The sequence below is a fragment of the Micrasema longulum genome, unplaced genomic scaffold (genome assembly GCF_059751315.1).
Source record: "Micrasema longulum isolate JH-2025_06_02 unplaced genomic scaffold, ASM5975131v1 h1tg001842l, whole genome shotgun sequence".
Lineage (NCBI taxonomy): Eukaryota > Metazoa > Arthropoda > Insecta > Trichoptera > Brachycentridae > Micrasema > Micrasema longulum.
The window spans coordinates 540,156-563,538 of NW_028279016.1; the positions used below are offsets into that span (position 1 = coordinate 540,156).

Below are 23,383 nucleotides of genomic sequence, written 5' to 3' on the forward strand. Positions count from 1 at the left end.
AGGTTACCACTGTGATCATTAAACTATGTAACCAAAGTTCTTTATTTAAATCCATAAAAAATATTCGATGTACAATGTAGTTTAGACTTTTCTCTACCTCTTGTGTGTCTACGATGTCAGACTAGACACTAGTCTATTACGATACAAGACTTGCTATATTATCTCTGTTATTTTTTAAAAATGATTAAATTATATTTTTTGTAATCTTCAAATGGACATTTTCACACCGGATTGGGAAAGTAAAATGTGCACAACTGTGCTGGATTTTAATACAAAAAATATTTATGCTTGCTACGCGAAGAATGAACGTATGAAAGGGCTCCAGTCTCAGAGTAATAATGCGTCACCCTATAGAGAAGCCCTACCACTATGTTTCATAGAACGCAAGCGATGTTGGTTAGCAACAAATTGGCGGCCATTTTGTTTCGTTTGACAACATACGCATAACGGTTCTATCGGATGATTTTGTCGCTGTGCTTGGCTTTGTTTGTAAATAACTTGGATATTTACGTTATAATAAATAATAATCGACTATGGTGAATTGCAGTATGTTTGGTTGCATCAGTAGGAGCGTCAAAGGTGATAAATGAGTCAGTTTTCACAGGTAATTGATTTCGAATATTCCCATGATTGACATTGATTTTCGGCATTTATTGTCCCGACACGTGTATTATGTTGCTCAAAAACTTTCCTTATATCAACAGATTTACTTCAGATACTATTTTTTCTCAATTTAGGGGATAACTTTGTGAATTAAAGTATGTTTACTGTTGATAATGACAATTGATCACGGGCAATTGTCGGGGCCGCACTAGGCATCCATATAAAGTTTGAGTCTTTATCGAGTTGAGGTCGATTAAAATTTCACTCGAAAATAGCAACGTTGACCTTGAAATCGCATCTTAAATTAAGTGTCCAAATTTTAGGCCGCTACGATTCGAAGATGTGACGGACAAGCAAACAAACTCAACACCGGACTTAGGTTCTATGGAGTTAGGATTTATGTCTCAATAAATGTAACATAAGTATATTGTGAATAAAATGAATAAATAAATAAATACACACATGTATTTTCAGTTTTATAAAATAAATATAGGCGAATTATAGAAAAATTAAATTGGAATAACCCTGCAATAATAAATACACAGGTACATATTTAAAGGTATTTACAATGCAAATTCATATCCGTTTGGCAATTCTCGACCTGAGTATGGCCCATTGTTTTGCTGCGAACTGTAAGCTAACTTAATAGCCAATAGTCATAGAATGGTTTTCCTACGTTTGGGTTTCTCTATAGCTTGGCGCATTATTACTCTGAGACTCCAGTACACCGATAAGAGAGAGCACGAATACAGAACTCATAACAAGGAAGACAGAGACGCTGTTTTGTGGCCGATGTTTGTGCGAAACAGATTCAGTCGGTTGTTGACAATGATGGGGGACGCACGCATGTGAGATAAGCGGCGTATTAATGATAATTATTTATTTTGCTATAACAGGGCTAAATTATATGTTTATTTTTATAAATTATGAAAATGGAATTATTTAGCAGTATGTCACAATTATTTTTTTTCAAATGTCTGAACTTTAGAATATATTGTCTTTTGGTTGTGGAATTATTTACCAGTCTTTTAAGAGTTAAATAAGCTTCCGTTTAGATATACACTATCAGTATAATGTGCTTGTATCCAACTTTAAAAAGACAAATCCTAAAAAGAAAAATTGTCTTGGTTAATTAAATGTTATCACCATCCAGCTAAAAGGAAGGTCCAAGAAGCGAACAGTTTTTATATTGATCTAATAGCAATACTTAATGCACGCATTCATGTTCTAAGATTATAAAACAGTTATATTTAGTACCATCGATGAGTTTATGAAGAATCTGCTGGAAGTGTATTATGTAAACAAGTCAGGAATACCGCAAACTCCACAAAATGATCCTACGGCGTACAAGAACAGAGAATCGCCATTCCATGTTTAGATTCAGTCGACAAAGAGATTCTCACAATCGATACGTTAGCAGTTAGCGGTATGCCGCTAGTACCAGATTTAGATATCGTCATAGAGGAAGTCTGGAAGTGTTGCCAAAAGCGTAGGGAGCACCTACTGATATAATAACACACAAACCGGACATTCGTCACTTTGATTAACACGAGAAAAGACATATTCGAGCAAGTCAGGCGATGAAAATAGTTCTCCGGCCGGCGTAGGCGAAAAGTTACAAAACTGAAAATACCCTGGAAGGAAAATGCAGAGAAGATAAACGGGGCATAGATATCAACGACTGTTCGCTACCATCTCACGTGCGACGTGCAACTAGCATGGTCAAGGCAACGGATATAGATACATGCGCTGTGGTTTACCTACACCCACAACATGGGCTGGGCTGAGAGAACAAGTTGACATAATGCAATCATTTGCATGAAAATGAAGAAGGGACTATCATCTACATTATATTAGAAGCAAAATAAATTTCTCAATAATAACAAGCCTGGCGTAAGTTTGTAGATGTGTTATTATTTTATTAATAAAACTGGGCGCTACAAGGGTCAATATTTTGTTGTTTGTACTTTTTAAACTTTTATATGGAATTTTAGTATTCCACCGCTTAATTCTGGTGTTCATCCTACGCCAAGTGAGGTCCTGAAACTAAATGTTTAAATCTATCAATATAGTTGCCTATTGGATCAGTCTACAATATCAAGTCATATCTCCCGAGATTGCGAGAAAAGCCGAGCTTTACAAATACAAACCACGACTCAATTGACGATTAAAATATTTTCTAGCGAATAAAAGTTACATTTAATTTAGTCAGGAGAAACAGTCACACAGTCGCCAGCAGATTTCGACTAGTTTTTCATCCACTATTTCCACTGATGAACAGTTTAGTAGATATTTAGTTATAGACAGTATATTATAAACACACACATATGTACATCACGCGGAGACCTTGGCCATCGACCTTTGTTATTAGATAAATAATTATGACTTCTATATTACTCAGTGTATATTATTATGTATATCGGGAGACATAATAATATTATTACTGCATTTTTTTTAAAACTTTTATTTCTTTGATAATTATTAAACAGATTTCAGTAGTGCATACGTTTATATATACTTAAAAACAAAATTATTTCAATACTTTTAAATGCAAATATGTGTGGTGTTAAGGAGCTCCCTTACATATCATAGACGGTCTTATCTAATTTTTATATGAGAGTTCTACATACAATTTGTCAGAAATATATCCAGAACACCAAACCGTAAGATAATAAATATATCTATTGAATTTGATTCAATTGATTCCATCATGTTCGTTCAGACGAATGATGGATGTATTTACGATTGTTTTTTTCATTCTTGAATTGAAAAGTTCGGCCAAAGGCGATGCGCAATGCGCAGGCAGCTAAAGCTAAATGGACCCGCACCCGTCCAATTATTTATCGGCAGTGGCCGTTAATTGCTATTGCTATTAGGGAACCGGCTGCTCACTGCCTACCGACTACTGACGTACTGACTACTGACCACTAGCCACCGGTCATCAGCTCAATGATAGTTCACCAGTGCATAAATACGGCGCGAAGGTGCACAGTTTCCTCTCTCAATGACCTAAATAAATAAAGAAAATTAAACAAAATAAAAAATTAATAAAGTACCCAGTACTTAGAGCTAGGTACCTAAACTACTACCTGCAATAGGCAATAGGCGAATTTTAGGAGTACTACCGACTACTTTTCTAACTAACTAAAACCAATCAAACGCTATGTAACTATAAGAAAATTATAATGTACCAGTAAATTAAAATAACTACTTTTCACCCAGCAAGAGTTAAATTTTCAATTTTATTTATTCATATTTATTTATTACAAAATGGAATATCTTAATTTTTACATATAGAAATAATTAGGTAAAATTAGGTATATATAAAAAAAACACAGAATATATAGAGAATAATATGTTAAAAAAGTAAGAGAATCTTGTAACGAAAAACTCCCTCAGAGACGTGAAAAATGTCAAAGTCCAAAGTAATATTGTTCAACATAGAGATAGCCCTTCCAACAGGCATAACCACTGGCAGGTTGGTCCTGTATATTGGAATGTGAAACTGTCTATGCTGACGCTGTCTGAGGTAATTATCCGAAACATAAAAGCTAATGCTCCGCATAATTTCAGGGTTGTCAATAATACCGCGCAACAATCGAAAGAAGTGCGTAGTTAAATACACATTCCTTCTGGTCTTCAAACTGCTGTAACCGAGCATACCCTGGAGGAACTCAGTGGGATAAAGCCATGGATAATATCCGCACTCCCTCGTGTAGAGAAATCGAAGAAATTTCTTCTGAACCCTCTCCACCATAAGAGAGTACTTCAACTCACACGGTCCCCAAATCATCGAGCCACTCTTGAGTCTACTTCGCACCAACGAGTTATAAAGAATTCTCAGCACTCGTGTACTATCAAAAACCCTGGCAGTACGCAAGACGAATCTTAACATCTTCGACGAACTACCCAAATAGCCTCGTAGGTACGGAGTCCTGAAGTTGACCACCAGAGAGCGCATTAGGAATTTACTCCTAAAAGAGAAAAATACAAGCAGTACACAAACTTAGCATGACGTGTGAGATTCAGAGTGAGGAAGTTCAGTGGTTTTCATATTTTTTATTTGTAATAGACTATTAAAATAAGTCAAAAAATATTTTTTTATGTATCGTGTCATTAGCGCTATTATTTTTAAAAGGTTGGTTTATTTTTTTATTACTTTGCGTGTGACGTCTCAAGTTCTATAAACCGGAAATCTATCACAAAACTCTTATCATTAGTAAATTGGGAAGAACTGGTGACATCGTTCAAAATAGTTTGTTTTTATTAAAATCATTTACCCATATTATTTTTTTCATACGTTTTCAAGAAACATCGCCGTACAATTTATGCTCTAATTTTTACCGCGCGTAAGAATACATTTTTTATATCCAATTTCCCGTAGGGCTGTAATTTCTCAATCAAAAAGCGAGGTATTTGTGATTGCAAGGAACAAGTTTGAGTTGCACAAAGTATGTGATTTTATCTGATTAAATACACGGTTTTTTTAGGGCCAGACCGCGAAACTTTAGAGGAACATTCCTCGTGGTAAGCTTTAAAAAAATCTGAATAAAAATTTTCCTAAGTCATTTAAAAAAAAAAAAAATGATCTTAAAATGTAGTAAATCCTTAATTTCTCGGACAAGCAGTCCCTCCACAAACCCTTACCTTACCAATCTCCTACCCAGCCGCTTCCCTTGTCCGCGTCTGGTGCGTATCGCTTCGTTGGTCAAATACGGTTTTATCGTATTATTTTTGTTGAATAGGAGTAGGGGTTTGTAGAAGGGATGCTAGTCCAATAAATTAAAGATTTACTCCATTTTGAGATTAGAAAAAAAAAAAAAATGACTGGAAAACTTTAATTAGGATTTTTTTAAAAGCTTACCGTGAGGAATGTTCCGCTGAAGTTTATAAAAACCGTGTATAAACACTCGAAAATGTTTGTTACTCCAAATTATGGAAAACTGTGTCCGAAGAATACTTTCGAAACAAATTGCTTTTGTTCATTTGAGAAAATTAAATAATCGATTATAATTATTATGCTACGTGACTATTGAGTGAAAATTAGTGTAGTAGGTAGTAAGTAATAAGTAATATTAATTAGTAATTATATAAACAACTCACCGCTCACCATTATTTTTATCATCAGACACAAACAAATAGCAAGACCAAAATCAATATTGACTGTTCGAAGAAAACGAGTCAATATTAGAACTTAAAATATAGATAAGTTAACGGGGGTTGAATTCCCACGAAATTTTCTGTTGTCACTCTTGCGTATTGATGTTTTATTGTCTAAATAGTTGCCAGTGATGTTTCCATTCACAGAATCCAACGACTGAAACAAACATCAATAGATTCCCACAAACGCTGGTAAACTTAAATAAAATGTTTTCCAAACAAGAGTTACAAAATCTGAAATAGTCGATCTAAAAATTTTGCAGGATTTTGAACGAAACTTTAAAACCGAAAGTTAAAATGAAGACGACACTAGAAAAGGTGGTTGAAATACGAGGTGTCGCATAATAGCACACAAAAAAACGGTAAGATTATTGGTTTATGCGTTAGAATGTTTAATTAATTTAACATCGACTTTACGCGGGATTATTCTTGGAGCTTAGTTTTGTAATATGGTTGTGTAAAATTTGTCGTGGTTTGATAGGATTAATGTTAGGACATTAGTGTATTATAGTTGTACTATTTAAGGCATTTTTTTTTTTAATTTAGAAAACGCGAGTTCGTTTGAGTTTATTACCATAACCATCTCATCTCAGTAAATAATACTCTTCGCTAGTCGATATGCTGTTAGCACGTTTAAAATACTTTAAAAAATATATATTTACTAAACTATACAGTCGAAACGTTCAATAAGAAATTATCTAGAATCTATTTAAAATTAATTAAACATAGAAAGTTATTAAATAAAAATACGTATATAGTTTTATTCTACTTTTATTAATATTTTATACCAGTGACCGGGTTTTTCGGTCCCTAGCTATGTATTAGCAATGTTTTGAAATTGTCTAAATGTTTATAGACAAGACTGGATTCAACCCTCTTGGGAGCTGTTAATATTAACTTATTAACACAGAGATGAAGAACATTTTAGAGAAGGGAATAAAGAAGTCTAGGTATCTACAGGGTTTATGACATGTCATTGGCTGGCAGTGGCCACTTTACACACTGTGTAACATTCGCCATTCTGCTTATTTTTGAGCATCTATATTCCTTCAATTCTTCCATCTGTTGATGTTTGTGAAGTTGAAGAGCTGAAAGCTTTATTGATGCGGGTAAGATCAATTTTATTGAATTATTTCACCAACGTACTAGGCAACGCCTGAAAATAATTTTTAATTGTTATACTTCTTGGACCAGGTGGATTTATCAACATTCTCTCAAATGTTCGTCATCTCTGTTGTAATATGTTTATATACGTATTTTTATTACAGTGGAAAAACTCAATCCATTAAACTCTGAAAGGTTTAAGCGGCTTCAAGATGATTTTCTTACATAACTCAAAGCGAATAATTTATTTATTTTAATGTTATTTTATCTCAATTTTATATGTCGTAGAAAACTCCGCAAAAATGCTGCAATAAATCAATCGAGCACTACGCAGTACTCCCTGAGCAGTATCTAGTATCTACAGAAGCACCGCTTCATTATTTACCAGGCAAAGTAATTATTACTACTGTAATAAAAGTTCAATAACTCGAGATATACAAGGTATACGCTGGATTGAAGACGTACGTAGTAGGCGAGGCATTCAGGTAGCTGTCGTAAGTCGTAAGTTGTAATGCGTGCGCCGTGAGATGTCGTTATCTGCCGAGTTCTCATTCGGCTGTTTGTTCAGCGAGATCACACATCGTAGTCACAGAAACAGAATAATAACACAATACGGCGCGGCGGTGCGGTGTGGCGTATGTCGTGTAATATCGTGTGTAGGTTCCGGCAATCGGAACCAGAAACCGAGTCGCTAAGTGGGCGCTATTGGCTGCCGGCTACTGGCGGCTACCGAGTACCTAAGAACTAATAACTCACGAGTACGAGCGGCCAGGCTGAGCTGAGCGTGAACAGAGTGAGCAGTGAGCAGGCCGGACCTTGAAATGCGCCGTCAACGATAGTTTCCAGATAAGTTCCCGCGTAGTTTTATCTAAGAGATACAGCTGCGACGTATGTATGCAATAAAGAAACGCGACTATACTAAATACGCGAAAGAAAATGAGATAATAATAAAAACATACATGTCATGCAAAAAAATAATAGTTTTGATACATAACGCGAGAACTACGAGTAAATAAATTAGTACAGGTACAAGGTAGGTACTAAGTACTGGATACCTGTGCCTATTACCCACACCAAAATAAATTATCTTTACATGAGGTTCAATGTATGTATGTAAGCACACTGCGTAGTATAATAATATATATTGACAGATTACAACAGAGATGAAGAACTTTTTAGAGAAGGCGTTATAGAAGTCCAGGCATCTACAGGGCTTATGACCTGCCATTGGCTGGTTTAGGTGGCCACTTTACACACTGTGTAACATTCATCAGTCTGCCCATATTTGAATATCTATATTCCTTCAATTCTTTCATTTATATGTTCAAATATGGGCAGAATGGTAAATGTTACACAGTGTGTAAAGTGGCCCCTTAAACCAGCCAATGACAGGTCATGAGCCCTGTAGATGCCTGGACTTCTATATTGCCTCCTCTAAAAAGTTCTTCATCTCAGTTGTAATCTGTTAATATAAACAGCTCCCCAGAGAGTTGAATCCAGTCCTTGTCTACAAAAATTTGGACAAACTCAAAATATTGTTAATAAAATATATGTTTTTAATATGCATGTAACTCCCGTTGATCGCGACCCCGGCGAGTGCGGATTCATTATAACGCGATATTTCTTTCAATGTAGTGACCATAGAATTAAGAAGAGTCTAGAAGCCGCATACGAGCATCAAACAGAAGGTGACTAAACTACTCATAAATGAGTAGTTTTACGTTTTGACCCATCAGTTTCTTTGTAGACGTCGCTCAGTACGCAACTCCTGATTTGAATTCAACTATGCCATGTTGTGTTCTTTTAAAGGGTAGAAATACTGCTAGGATTTTAAAGAAACAGGATGGGATCAAATTTCATTGTAATTAGCAAATGAATGTGTAATTAGCAAATGAATGTGTAATAAGCAAATGAATGTGTAAGTAGCAAATACATTACTTAAAAATGTAATTATTAATCCATCTGTCAGATTGTCGAAGAAATCAAAATGGACATTTCGTTAGTGTTGCCAGGGTAGTATTTTTTTTAAACCTACTTTGCTCATCTAATGAGAGAAGTAATTAAAATTGGACCTCGGATTAAACATCTCTGTGGTGGACATTTGACCGACATTGTTTTTAAAACAACAAATATTATTTAACATGATATGAAAATATCCGTTTTATGTAAAATAAAATTTGTTTTATATTTGAAGTTCAAAGTTCATTAATTCTATTACTCTTATTAAATGACCCTTTACTTATCTGCTCTGTTGTGCCAATCAATATTTCCGCGTGCACAATAAAATTTTAGAGAACAGATGGCTTTTTTTTTTTTAAACCTTATATTTGTGTTATGATTATATTTTTTCCCATCGTGCAACATTACGCGGCGACATAACGAATGCGCGCGGCGAAAGTGGGGCATAGTGGGGGAATTTTTAAACACAGTCCGATGTATTCAAATATGATTCTACGCTCATTCTGGACTATTCTCAATTCTATGGTAGTGACGTTAGAAAATAAACAAAAAATAATCGAAATTATAGAATATTGGTGGTAAAATTGCAGTCGTAGGTAGGAATTGAAAGGGAGGAGAAATTATTTTTAAAGCAAGCAATGTTGATTTGCTCGGTTATAACGATCCAACTTGCATTACCTTAAAATGAGTTAGTGCAGACGTAGAATCAGCTGAAAAATATCCGATAGAGTTCCGCGAAAAATCCCCCGTTGATCGCGAAATTTCGCTTATCGCGGCTATGTCCAGAACGTATCCCCTGGGATCAACGTGGGTTACCTGTATTATTTTAATAAAACAAAATACAATGTATACAGATGAGAAATCCAGATTGCACATTTATTTATTATGGATATATGGACATATGAGAAAAAAAACAAAGAGAAAAGACGTGGGATAGTACCGATTAGTTGATACAAAAAACAAAATGATGGAACTCCCTCCACTCCTCTCATCTCCTTTCCCTCTGCTTCCACGGAGATGCTTATATTTAAACAAAAGATTTCAAAACGCAACCTAACCACTAGACCACGAGACGGACTAACTAGCCTTCATTTTATTTTATTTTACAGAAACCGATGTATATTGTTGATAATTAATGTGCTTGGGTAATAAGGAGTGCGGAGGAATATGTGGGTAACAATAGGGAGGTCACGCGGTCAGTTTTTTCTTCATACAAACTTATCCATTTACCATTGTTGTGTCCCTGTGGTTTTGTTTTTTTGATAAATAAGTTTTTTACGGGAGCTAGGACCATCCAAAAACCCTTAAAAGCGCTAAGTTTAATTTCCGTCTTCGGACGTACGGTATGGTATACAAATATGATAACTATTTTTGGAAAACGCAAAAGGTAGCGACACAGACAATTTCGTGTTAGTTACTTTTTCGAAAGAAAAAAAAACAACAAAATCGGTTATGTTTTGAGGTGCGGAAAACGGGGCAACATACCGTCGATTTTAGTTAGGCATAATCAGTCCGACGTGCAGTCTTTTTCGCGCAGTATCGGGAAAACAATCTTCAAATACCTATTCATCAAACTGCTGCTCCACCACATATCCGATATAAAAGAAATAGAAAGCATTTAAATATGTTTAATTAATTTTTTTAAATATGTTTTTGAGAAAATGTTAATTAAAGTTTATATTAGTTTTCAGATATTACGAACTAACTTAATAAAGCATAAATATCCTCTTAATTAAATTTCATGAATGAATCAGCCATTCATCTTCAAAAATAACAATATCTGAAATCAATCTAAAACCGGTACACAAAATGTATAATTATCAGCGGGTTAAATCAATTAAAACAAATTATTTCTATTGGAGGTATAGGTAGGGTGAAATCATTTTATATTTTCAGAGATCTTATTTAGAAAAAATATTAGTACAAAATAATCTTATTTAGAAATAATATTAGTACAAAATAAACGATGACGTCAATGGCGGAAGAAAGGTATTGCCCTTTTATTGGGTCGTTAGTGTATAAAAGGCTATTAGGCTGAACATTAGATGATTGAAAATGTAATTATGATAAACACTTTACTATAATTTATTACGAAAATTAAACGTTGTATGAGAAAACGCCTGCATCACATATCTGCATTATGATTATTGTAATTCAAAGAAAAAAACCGAAACAACATATCACAAAAAAAACATTTATAACACAGACGTATAATTAGAAACATTGCTAGCAAGAAGAAAATGGCATTCCAACTGACCCCAAGAGTGTTCCATGTCCTGGATGAACATGTTAAGTTCTCCAAAACGAAGGCCATTTTCAGGAGAAATGTACATGTACAAGTTTAGATTTTGTCTAAGGGAAGAGACCATTGCAAGAGACTGCCGCGAGACATTGCATACATTTATATATGGTACTATTAGGCGTGTTGCCCAGATTTTTATTAAAATTTATATTCATGTAATAATTTTAATTTATAGTATTCTTTAATAATATGCATGATTCCAGTTTCTATTATGTTGTACAACTCAACACAGGGCTCATGGTCTCATAGAGTTAGGGATACGTTTCTTAGGAATATGTATCTTTACACGAATTTTTTTTTTTTAATATTCGTGGGTGGTAGCTTTCCGTGTCTTCATTCTGAAAAGCTAGGGTTTCCTAGGACAGCGGTGCCCGTATTTTAACGGCCGTAGTGAACGGTGATGCAGTGGACAGCCGTCGTAAAGGTGACTAGAGTGTGGTTTTCTAGGAAAACGGTGTTATCAACACCATTTAACACCGTTTTCCTAGAAAACCACACTCTAGTCACCGTTACGACGGCTGTCCACTGCATCACCGTTCACTACGGCCGTTAAAATACGGGCACCGCTGTCCTAGGAAACCCTAGCTTAACGGACATTCATCATGATCAGACGTGATACTACGCAGAAATATGCAGTCATCTGTGATTAAAAAATAATTTTATTGCATGGCAACTGTGAAAAAAAAAGATATATTTATATCATTTTATTCATAAATACAATCCATTTTTTAAAATTAGATAATTAATAATATTTTTGAGTACATTTTCCAAAATTTTGACAATTATTACATAGTTTCGTACCTATGGTTACGAGTTACACTTAAATAATATGAACGAAATAAATATGTATATCTCTTTCATAAATGAATGATTGCATGTGTATCCAGATATGCTTTCTATTTTTTCCAAATTTCTGGCAAATGCAATATTTGCTATATATTTAAGATGTAGCTGGTATACGAAAAACTAGAGGCATATAATTTGGAAGTGGTTTATTTTATTCAACTTTTCGTACATAATGTAAATTATACATTGGCGGGCTTATTGCCGAATGGGAATTTCTTTCAACCAATAAAACAAAACAAAAAATATTTATATAATTTAAGTTAGAAAACATATTCAATTGAAAATTAAACAATAAGCCAAAGATACAAAAAAATAGAAATAACTATATTCGTAAACAAATTACCTTAAATCAATACTATGACTCAATGGGAAAAGGGGATTAAGATGAAAGAAGAAAATCAGATAGATCAAGGAAGAGAAAGAAGATGTTTCATCAGACGTGATAAACAGAGGTGCTGTAGAAACACCGTTGATAGTGGATGGGAGATGATTCCAACTGTTCTATTTAGATCAGCAAAAGATTTTATATGAATATTATCAATCAAAAAATTATATTGTTCATTGGTTAGGAGTCAGAGAATACAGTTCTTCAATTATTATTATTATTTATTATTTTTATCCTTTTAAATCTTGAAATACGGCACACATAAATAATTTGGTCACCTTTATCACCTCTCATATACCCATTGCAACAAAATAGAAAAAATCCAACATGAATTTCTCCAGTTCATAAATTTAAAATTGCATTTAAAGCGAGACAATATACAGTATAATCTTCTCTTGTGTGTACATTGAATTTACTTAAAATTAGTGATATGAGAATAATAGCTGATTTAGTTTTTTTTGTATAAAGTTGTAAATAATCTTTCTAATTTGGTTAAATGTATCTATTTCAATGTAATTTTTTTTTAACATTTTTAAAAATTTTTTTTTTTTACATTTTTCTTGCACCACAACAGGCCAGGAGGCCTAATTAAAGTGGTGAATTACATCACAAAGCACCCAGGCTTGAGAAAAATCACATTTTAATTTTTGTGTTCTCACCGGGAATCGAACCCGGAACCTTCCGTGCGTGAATCAACCGTCTTGACTACTTACACCACGGAGGCCGCCAATGTAATGGCCTAACAGGCCAAACGGGGAATCATATTCATTTTTGATATATTAATACATCTACTCGTAAGTCATATTCGCACATTAATTCTCTGAACCCGAGAATCCACTCCCTCGGAAACAATCACACAAATGACCAAAAATTATATGTATTTGCTATAACTTTTAAAAACTTCAAGAACGAATCATTCTTAAATTTATCGAATTGAGATTTTAGTCCTTTTATTTGTTTTTCATTTTAAATTGTATTTTTACATTTGTAAATTGTTTATGAGCTCAGTATATGAACGGATATTTACTCAGTAAAAACCAAATGCCGCCTATATAACGCCTACATAAACCTATTCTCTGCGAATGCGAATCGTGGCACCATACTAGGGCCCAAAACAGCAAAGTACTGAGTTTTGAGAATAGGTGTCTCAGAAGAATCTTGGATGTGCGGTGATAAGGAGTGACTTTGTAAGGAATGAAGTAATAAGAGAACGGACGCAGCAGACTCTGGTGACAATTAAAATAAAGCAGAGGTAATGGTTGGATGGGCCATATACTGCGGATGTCTCCTCAGAGCCTTAACTACGCTTGTCTACTTTATAAGGCGTCAGGTTTTCGACGTCCTGAACGTCCGCCGCTGACTGTTCATCGGCAGTTTATCTCAGAACTACGGGACGCAAACGTGACTAGGGAGGACGCACAGGAGCTGGCAGTCGATAGAGATGCATGGAGGCTCTTTGTGGACAACATATGCTCCAACTAGGGAGCGGACATGAAATGATGATAGCAAAAAGAGAAATACTTGAGTTCTTTTTATTTACTCAAATATTTCAATTTTGAGACCATTTCCTAAAAGTCGTAAATAACTTGGGCTGGAAAAATGAAAAAAAAGTATTTTTTTAATGTATTATTGAAATTGTAACATTACGATCATAACCTTAAATTCTAGGCATGTTATGCTTATGCAGTGTACGTAGTGATGGCCAATATTGGCAGCCAATAACATATCGGTGAAAGGCTTCAACTGACCACCAAGCGATCGGATAGTAGATACTTATTTCCGAATCAACCTATTATCGTATTTGCAACGGGGTCAAAGAACTTCATTCAAACCGTCCATTAGTCACAGGGGGGCCAATAAACCGTGTGTTAGCCTCGTGGACTAGTGGTTAGCGCGTTTGCCTAACGCCTGCCGCGCATATTTCCGTGTCCAGGCGGATAAATGATACAGTTTTGTGTTTGAAATGGAACCAGAACCACGGACGAGTGATTTCGACTCGATGGCCGCTCTCAGGTAAGAATCCTGAATATGGAAATAGAATTACTACGTTCAATTTAGATTTTAAAGGAGCCTTTTTAATAAAAGCAATTAAAACACACAATAAATCATACTTAAAAGTATTTTTATTGAAATTAATTATTTTCAAAACTTATATAATGTGAAGGAAGAATCTAAAACACTTTAAAGAGTTTGTTAGTATCATTAAGTTTAGCAAAAAAAACTCGTAAGAAATTGATATCTACAAACACGGCACACGGGCTAAGAAAGCCGTGATAGATAAAACTAAAACATGGTAGAAATAAGAAATTAAATCAAGAAAACACAATTTTTCGCATTTTTTTCAATCAGCCATCTGCCCCCTAGACTGCCTCAACGCCCTCCAATTTTCTCGACCTTCTACCGCCCCCCCTGAAGGCCTTTAGCGCCTACAACGAGGCGTTATCGCCCACTTTGAGAAAGACGATCTAACAGATAGAAATACGCTGCATTTGTAAACAAAATATATTGCCCTATGCACCACTGGATGCGGAAAGAGGCATGATGGTGATGAAATAATAGCACAAAGCGACATTTATGAACAATAAATAAATATTTTTCGATTTTTTTCAACCTTTTCTTTTCTTATTTTATTTAAATATTTTAGATCTTAATTTTGTAGATATAAATTTGAATATGGGGTAAATTTGGTTTTATTTTTTATCTTGTTTTGGTTGCATTTATGAACATCCACTACTTTTACATTATTTTCTAATGTTTCAAATATATTCAAGTATACCTATGTTTATTAATTAATTTAATTGTTTTTTTTTCTCTATTTTTGTACTTTTTAAAAATATTTTAAACCATTTTATTTGGTTGTGTTGAGTTTTTTTTTTTCATTTCTTCGTAATCCTATTTTTTTTTCAAAGCATAAAAAACCAAATAAATATATGTGTGTTTATTATTTTATATATGTACAATATTATGTCTGCACTCTTTTATTTCAATCTTAATAAAAGCGCATGTCCGAGCACCCTATGACAATCTATTATTAATTACAATATTTTGAGATTGTCCAAATGTTTATGGACAAAAGACTGGATTTCACCCCCATCACAACTTCAAAATATTGTAATAAAACCAACTGGTCCAAGAAGTTTAAAAATTTAAAAATTGTTTTCAGGCGTTGCCTAGTATGTGAAATAATTAGATTAAATGAATCTCTTCACAACAATAAAGGTTTCAGCTCTTCACTAAAATGAACAGATGGAAGAATCGAAAAAATATGGATGTTCAAACACAGGCAAAATGGTAAATGTTATACAGTGTGTAAAGTGGCCACTTGAACCAGCCAACGACAGGTCATAAGCCCTGTAAATGCCTAGATTTCCATATTCCCTTCTCTAAAATGTTCTCCATCTCTGTTGTAATTTGTTAAAATTATTGAATAGTTTATCGGGACAAATATGTCTTAATACTTTTTGTTTTTATTTTTATAATGTATTCATATTGTAATATGATGTGTATTTTATTGAATAAAGACTCTTATTAGGTACATGCTTTTTTTTATTTACTAAGGCGTTTAAACATTTAAGCTTTATTCGTTTATTTGCAGTAATAATAATAGCAAAAATAGCAAATAAGCTGTGAATGGTGAGAAATATAAAATATTCATGAGAAAATTTAATTTGTAGGTACCTATTCTACATATAATAATAATATTATTATGGCATAATGTTAAAATCTGATATTAATGGTTTTACGATAATTCCCGCCCTGATAGATACCGGGTATCACTGCCGGAAATGTAAAGAATATCCGCAAACGCAAATATACCTACATATATAAATATATATATATAGTGTTGTGTCAAGGTCACGAATGCTTCACTTCGCCGATTGGCGGTAATTAGGTGCATATAACCAGTGCCATCAGAATTAAATAATCGTATTCAATCATTGTACATAATTTATAATTATTCTACATGACAACCATGCTAAATGCGATTTACGCATAAGCAAAATTCTGACTATCAACAGTATCGTTCGGATCTCCAAATCGACTAAATCAGAAATCAATGTTCACAAAATAATGTTTTTGTGTTCGTGCGAGAAAGGACATAACGTTCGAAACACTGGAGAATTATTATTTTGTGCAGATTTATTAAAATGGTACATAGATAATTCATATTTTTAAAAATAAACAAATGCACTCAATCGTGACGCGTGGGTCACAATAATGTTTACAATCTTATCTCAGAAAGTAAGATGTACGCTCGATCCGACTACTTCTGGATATATTTATTTAAAATCAGACACTAATCATTTTGTAAATAAATCAAGATGTAATCGGCAGACGCCATATTGAGGTAAAGATTTATATTGTACATACCGGTTCCTCTGACAGGCATGCCCTTCGTCGAAGCGCCGTCTGTTTTTGAAGATTTGTCGTCGGTAGTGCATTTTAGCAACATAGCACCGCTTTATTGAGATTTCCCACTATTCACTTATATATTTTCACTGTCGCACAACTGTTAAAAACAAATCTAAACATTTGAGCGCATTGAAAAGGCCCACATTCGTGCTCAGCTGATAATCGACTAATTTGATTGGTTGAGCAAATGTGACGTACACTGTTCACTTGGTCAATATAAAACAGGTAGGCCTATAGTACGTTTATCAAAGACGAAGTAAATGTTCTAAAAAGGATTGTTCAATAAAATTAAAACGTTTCAAAACTAAAAATTCAACACTGTTTTTCGATCTCATAACCTGAAGATCAGATCTCAATTCTCAATATTCTGAATCCGTCACAATTTTTCAAATGTAAACAAAGTAAATGTTGCCATACAAATAATTTATTTTTATTTTTTATAATGATTTTTACGCTCAAAGAAGCGGTAAAATAAATTAGTCTAGAAAAATATAGATTATGAAGATAAGAAAATTTTATATGAGATTGATTTTATTAATAAACAAAAATAAATTCAATATAATTATGTAAAACAGGTTAGGAAATAATAATATAACAAATAATTTATCAAATAACGAGTACGTACAACTAATTACTATTAGTCTATTATAGTGCAAAATAGAACATTTTATTTATTTTTATTTATTTATTCACACTCTTTATCAAAATATAATTCCATATTCACTTTTGCTTGAAATTCTGCGTCATCCGCAACAAAAACATTAAAGTTCTCATGTTTTGTTTAATATTGTTTTAATCTGTTTAATAAATTTCAGTTATTCATTAAATAAAATACATACCTGTAAAAATTCAAAGGATAAATAATTTACATACCTATATATCTGAAAATGGTGGCATTCCTGTTGTGACTGAATGCCTTCATTTTGTTTTTTTTAGTGAAAAGAAGTAAATAATTGGTTTTACACCAAGTATTGTACTAATTGTTAATATTTTACCGCCAAGTTTCACAATAATTTTTGTACGTTATATTTTTATATTTTCCAGCAAATTTGTATACAATCTGTATATTTGATTATTACTTTCAGCTCCCGGATTATAACATTCAATTTCGCATTTTTACGTCGAGTATAATTGATTTATTAAAAACCGTATGATTTACTCAGATGATTAAAATGCGAGCAGATTATTTATTTGTATATGGCAACTCAAGAATTACCTAGCGCCAAGACTTTGAAATTCGGTGACGTTTAGAATTTCTTGGAATTTATTTTCAAATTCAAATTCTTTTACGAATTCGTTTGTTTCATTTGAGTTAGCGAGTAGTGAAATTTTTCCCATTTTCATCGGTTTGAGTCGGGCTATTCGGTTTTTTTCAAAACGAAGTGAATTATTCAAAGCGCAGGTGTTTTGTGTTGTAAAATGTTTCAGGACAACAATAATTGCTTGACTCATTTGCGATTTCCGCAAAAATTGTGGTATTTGTTGAATTCTAGATCAAATGCCATTATTTGGGGAACTTCTGGACAGAGTATTCTCCTTAGTTATAATGTTTTAGATCTTTATCTGCGTTGCAATCAGTCGATATTTAAGACAACTCATATTTCAAGTTTTATTAGACAGTTAAATCTTTACGGATTTAGAAAAGTAACATCACATTTACAAGACCCTCTATGCAACTCGAGCAATCCAGATCTACACGAGTATATGCACGATTATTTTCAGTTCGGAAAACACGAGTTAGTAAATAATATTAAAAGAAAGACTTGGAATGTAAAAAAGTTCAGTAAAGTAATGGTGAGAATGTTCATGTATTGTACTTCATCTTATTTGTATGAAAATTTGTCTCTTTCGATACTACAACGGCTCATTTTTTTAGCACTATAATCCCACTGATTTCAAAACAAGTCGTAGTTTCGGAAGCCTGCGATTGCGGAAGGCCAGAAAAGCACTACAGGAAGCACTACGGTGGGCTACCATGCCAGATATAATGAAAATACAAAACAATGAAAAAAATGGATCTCAGGGTGTGTATTGCTACGTAAATAAAACAGAATACATTTCATTGTAAGCCCGTCTAAACATAATCTTTTTATTGTTTTAGATATCGTAGATCGGAATTATATTGAACACAGTTTCGGAAACACCATTTCCTTGCCACAGAGTTCCAAAGGTTTCTTTACCCTCATTAATCCCTTTAATAAACTTTTATCAGTCCTCGTTGCGTTTTAGTAATTATTGCTTTTTGAAAACACCTCTCCGAGTACTTGTTTTCAAAGTCCTTATTAATGTTTTTTGGGGATTCCCTCCCTTAATCCTTTTCCCCGTAAACCATGTTTCCTCTGTCCTTTCTTACAGCCTCTTCCTCCGAGTACATTGTCCCATCCAACGATAACTGTGCCGAATATGCTCAAGAGATGAATCTTTCAACTTACATTGAAAATTTCAGGTAAACATCTGTAATTTACTTACTGTGGATAATTTGAGATCACTTGATAAATTAAGAAAAGGTAAAATGAAACAAGTATTTTTTTTTATGCATTTTAATTTTATTTATTAATATACAATTCCATTATTCATCATCATCATTCCATATCCGATCCTCCAGGTAACTCTGTTGGCTTCCAGCTCCTGTGCATCCTCCCAAGTCAGGTTCGCATCCTGTAGTTCTGACATAAACTGCCGACGAATAGTCAGCATTGGACGTCCAAGACGTCGAGAACCTTATGGCTTTGTAAAGTACGCAAGCGTGGTTAAGGCTCTCAGGAGGCATCCGCAGTAAATGGCCGAGCCAACTGCGTCCGTTCTCTTGTTGCTTCATTTCTTACAAAGTCAAACCACCGCACACCTGAGATTCTTCTGAGACACTTATTCTCAAAACTCAGTAGTTTGGTGTGCAGGCGGCATTTGGTTTTCGCCACTATGCATCAATCCATTATTACGCAATTATTAATTTTCACTTGTTAGTGGCTTTCAATGTGGAAAGTTTTTTCCAGAATTATTGACCATATTGACAATTTGCTGCAGATGTTCAGTAGTGTCGGCAATAACGGTGTCATCCATCAGCATAATTCTCTTACTATGAATTCCGAGTACAGGTTAAAAAGCATTAGTGAAAGTATGCAGCCTTGTCTGACCACCCTTAAGGATTTTCATATTTTCATTATTTTATTTTCTAAAAATTATAGCAGAATTAAACATGGGTATACAAAATTGTCTCAAACCATGGAGATTTAGTGGTAAAATAAAACAGTCATTAGCGAACTTTAAAAGTTATTTTTGTTATTTGTCTTGATGTTTTATCAATTGTTAATCTGCTTTTAATCTTGTTGTTCTCTGCAACTCGGTTATCATCATTCCCTTATTCACACCTAATGAAAAAAATCAATAAAGGAACACTAGACCCGTAAAAACTAACTGAAATACAAAAAAGTTTTGTTTGTATAAGCAATTCAATTAATAACTCAGCAGCACAAGGTAAAAGGCTAAATTACGGTCGTAAATTAAGGCACAAAACACCCAAGAAAATGCACATAAAAAAATTGTTATCTCACTGGAAATTGAATTCAAAACCCTCTGTGCATGATAACAAACCGGTTCTCCTAATTCCCGCGACCCTACCACGGGATCACAGCTTGTCTCTTTTTTTATAGCTGGCTTACTAAAAATGTGTGACAAGGCGGATGAGCAATACAGTTCTGTGTGTAAATAGAATTAGAACCTTCGATGAGTGTTTTCAACTCTGGGTAAAAATCCTGAGAAAGGAAATTGTGTGGGGATAAGTCAGCCTCGTATTGGAATATTTGGCACATTTGCCTTTTTGCCTACCACGCTTAAGGTCCTGAGTTGGATACCTGGCGGGTTTGACGTGGAATATTTGTTTTGTAGGTGGTTTAATACTGCATTATTTTAGTTTCTGGATTGGTAACTGAAGCGTAAAACTGATCACCTTACCTTTATGTAAAAAATGATCGATGTACATTGAATTTGTACAATGTACAATGCCCTATGTATCTATGCAGGTCTAACAATTAATAAAATGATTCAGTAGCAGCGAAATTTATTTTTGGAGTCCCTAAATTCAGTCATATTACTTCACTTCTTTGGGAATTACACTGGCTACGCGCATTACAGAGGATGGACTGCAAACTCTGTTGGCTTATGTATAAGTCACTGCACAACTCTGCTCTGGTATATCTAAAAGAACTATGCATTACTGATGAATAAGCTGTCAGATGTCGTATGCTTAGATCAGCTACATCTATGGCGATAGGGAAAGACAGTATACCTGTAAGCTGTAAGCAATAAGCAGACTAAATTCGATGAACGTTAATTTGCCATTGCAAGCCTTATGGCATGGAATGCTCTCCCAGCAGAAGTGCGAAACTGTGAGACTGAAATATTTGAAAAAAAAATTAACACCCATCTGTTCTCTAAATCATATGAATAAATTTGTAGCATGTGATGACAAATTGATTGTTTTACCGGATGGTTTTGTTTAAATTATATTTCAAATTAAAATCAGTATTCATAGAATCACTTTGTAAAGTAAAAATTGCTCTGTATAAGTTATCTAATATAATAATATGAAAAAACCTCATGAGATTAATGTATATTATAAATTTGTATTTTACAGAATACCTATAGATTTGAACACTTCAATGATAGGGGATAACTCGGTGACTTGTGACAACAGCGAATACGAGTACGGCTGTACATCGGAAGAGCAACCAATCGATTACAAGTCTTTTCTGAATAATAATGTTGTAGTGGTTGAAGTGTTGGACCACAAGGAATCTAGTGGCGACATACATCAAACTACTTCCGAGGTAGAATCTAATAATTCTTGGAATCAAATCACGAGTGACATCTCCTTCGTGTCCGAAATGTTCTTAGAGCAAAAAAATAGTGGAATAAAGCTAGAAGAAAATCCATTGCCTGATGTTTATTTTGAGGTAAGAATTATTTGCTGCTGGTATTTTAGATGGAAATTTATACATGATTCATTTCTCAACTTATTGAGATGTTTTTTATGTTTAGTGAGTTTTATTGTTCTGTGGTTTTTTTGTTGTGTGTACCTATACAATTTGGCAGTCTAATTTTTTTTTCATGGGTTTTTTGTGATATAAAACAATTTTTTTTTGTAACAATTGATGTTGTAACCCAGAGTTGATGTAAATATTTGATTCATTATTATAGTTATTTTTGTTAAGAGGGGTTTTTGTATGTACTAGTAATATTTCATTTTATGTATTGTTTTCTTATATATCTGTACTCATATATTTCAATAAATAAAACAAGCGGTACAAATAAGTCATAAAATAGGTGAGTGCTAGCGCAACCGCGGATACCGTATCACTTTTAATTTCTGCTGTAACCCATGTTTTAGGGGCTGGTAATGTAATTCGGGACGACATTCTACTTCTTATACTCTCGGTTGAACCACAGGTGCTGAGATGCCATCCCACAGCTTAAGATTGAATGTTTTTAGTCATTTCAGAGTCGCCGTGTTTGGCATTATCTAAAACGTTCAAGTTTGCAGAATTTTTACTAACATACTAAATATTTTACTTTTATTTTATTAGCCTTTTCTTCGTAACTTTTTATGTTGTGCTATTTAATACCATCAAGCGGGCCTACTTTTGGCTTGTTAAAACAGCACCCGCAGGCACTCCAAATGATAGTTAGATAAACCAATATGCAAGCACACTTTTTATATTGAATAAAGTTTTTATTTAATATTATTAAAATATTAAATAAAATATTCAATTGTATTTTATATGTAATGAAATATTTTGTAGGAAGTTTAAAAAAATCTACATTATTGTGTAATGTTTTCCAGGATGCTGCTAATACGCCAAAGTGTGAATCATTCCCGGAATCATTTGAGGAGCCTTGGGAGTACAAAGAAATGTTGAATGATGTAAATAAGAAATGTTTCCCCGAACAGGAATATGGAACAGAACTAAAGGAACTATACACGCAGATAACTAAAACTATAGATATACTGAACTCTTAACCAACACAATGTGTTCCACTGAGTTATGCAATATTTATGTGCAGTATTGTTATTTTTTTATTAATTACATACTTAGAGTTGTTTGTAATTGTGTCAAATTATTATCAGAACTGTTCAAATTACATTGGTGAATGTTTTTATTTTATTGAAATAAATTTATTATTTAGTTGTTATATTGTATTAAATGTACTGTGGTAGCAATATGTAGTGGTATTTATTGGATTGAATTTAAATGCAACTACGCATCATAAAATATTTGAGGTCAACTTTATTTACTCCATTATTAAGAATCCTAAAGTGCAACTAACGTTTGAATGCTTCTTTTAAAATGGAAACTATTACAATAATTATACCTACAGTTTTGGGGGAAAAATTATTGTTTTTTAAAAAAAAAAATATTTTCCTTTATATTTTATAATATCAAATGAAAACGTTTGTCTCAAAGTACATTAGGTAACTATGCATGATGTCCTTGACTAGATTACTAACCAAGTCAAAAGGAAATAAAAAAAAAAATTAAAAAAAATATTCATTTTATCGCTAAAACATTTGAGTGGATCCTACCACTAAATGACAGTGCCATTGATTTTTATTA

The 23,383-nt window shown here is 33.5% G+C and overlaps 2 protein-coding genes across 5 annotated transcripts in view; one reads left to right on the forward strand and one right to left on the reverse strand.

Annotated features, from left to right (window-relative positions):
• NFAT (nuclear factor of activated T cells 3) overlaps positions 1-17,177 on the reverse strand; it is an 89,671-nt gene extending 72,494 nt beyond the window's left edge. For 2 of the 3 annotated variants that reach the window (XM_088238231.1, XM_088238230.1), the window contains exon 1: positions 16,731-17,176. In XM_088238231.1, the coding sequence (XP_088094357.1) occupies positions 16,731-16,812 (82 nt within the window). In that variant the 5' untranslated portion in view covers positions 16,813-17,176. Of the gene's footprint in view, positions 1-16,730 lie in introns of all 3 variants that reach the window. The other variant, XM_088238228.1, reaches the window with a different exon arrangement.
• LOC148273762 (uncharacterized) lies at positions 16,377-23,041 on the forward strand. 2 transcript variants are annotated; one of them, XM_088238235.1, is made up of 6 exons: positions 16,377-16,707; positions 18,649-18,796; positions 18,874-18,942; positions 19,128-19,218; positions 21,406-21,724; positions 22,612-23,041. In XM_088238235.1, the coding sequence occupies exons 2-6, from the start codon at positions 18,748-18,750 to the stop codon at positions 22,786-22,788; spliced, it is 705 nt and encodes a 234-aa protein (XP_088094361.1). In that variant the 5' UTR covers positions 16,377-16,707; positions 18,649-18,747; the 3' UTR covers positions 22,789-23,041. The 2 variants fall into 2 exon arrangements, with proteins under 2 accessions (XP_088094361.1, XP_088094359.1); XM_088238233.1 differs by lacking the exon at positions 16,377-16,707 and adding an exon at positions 18,052-18,566.
• The last annotated feature ends 342 nt before the right edge of the window (positions 23,042-23,383 follow it).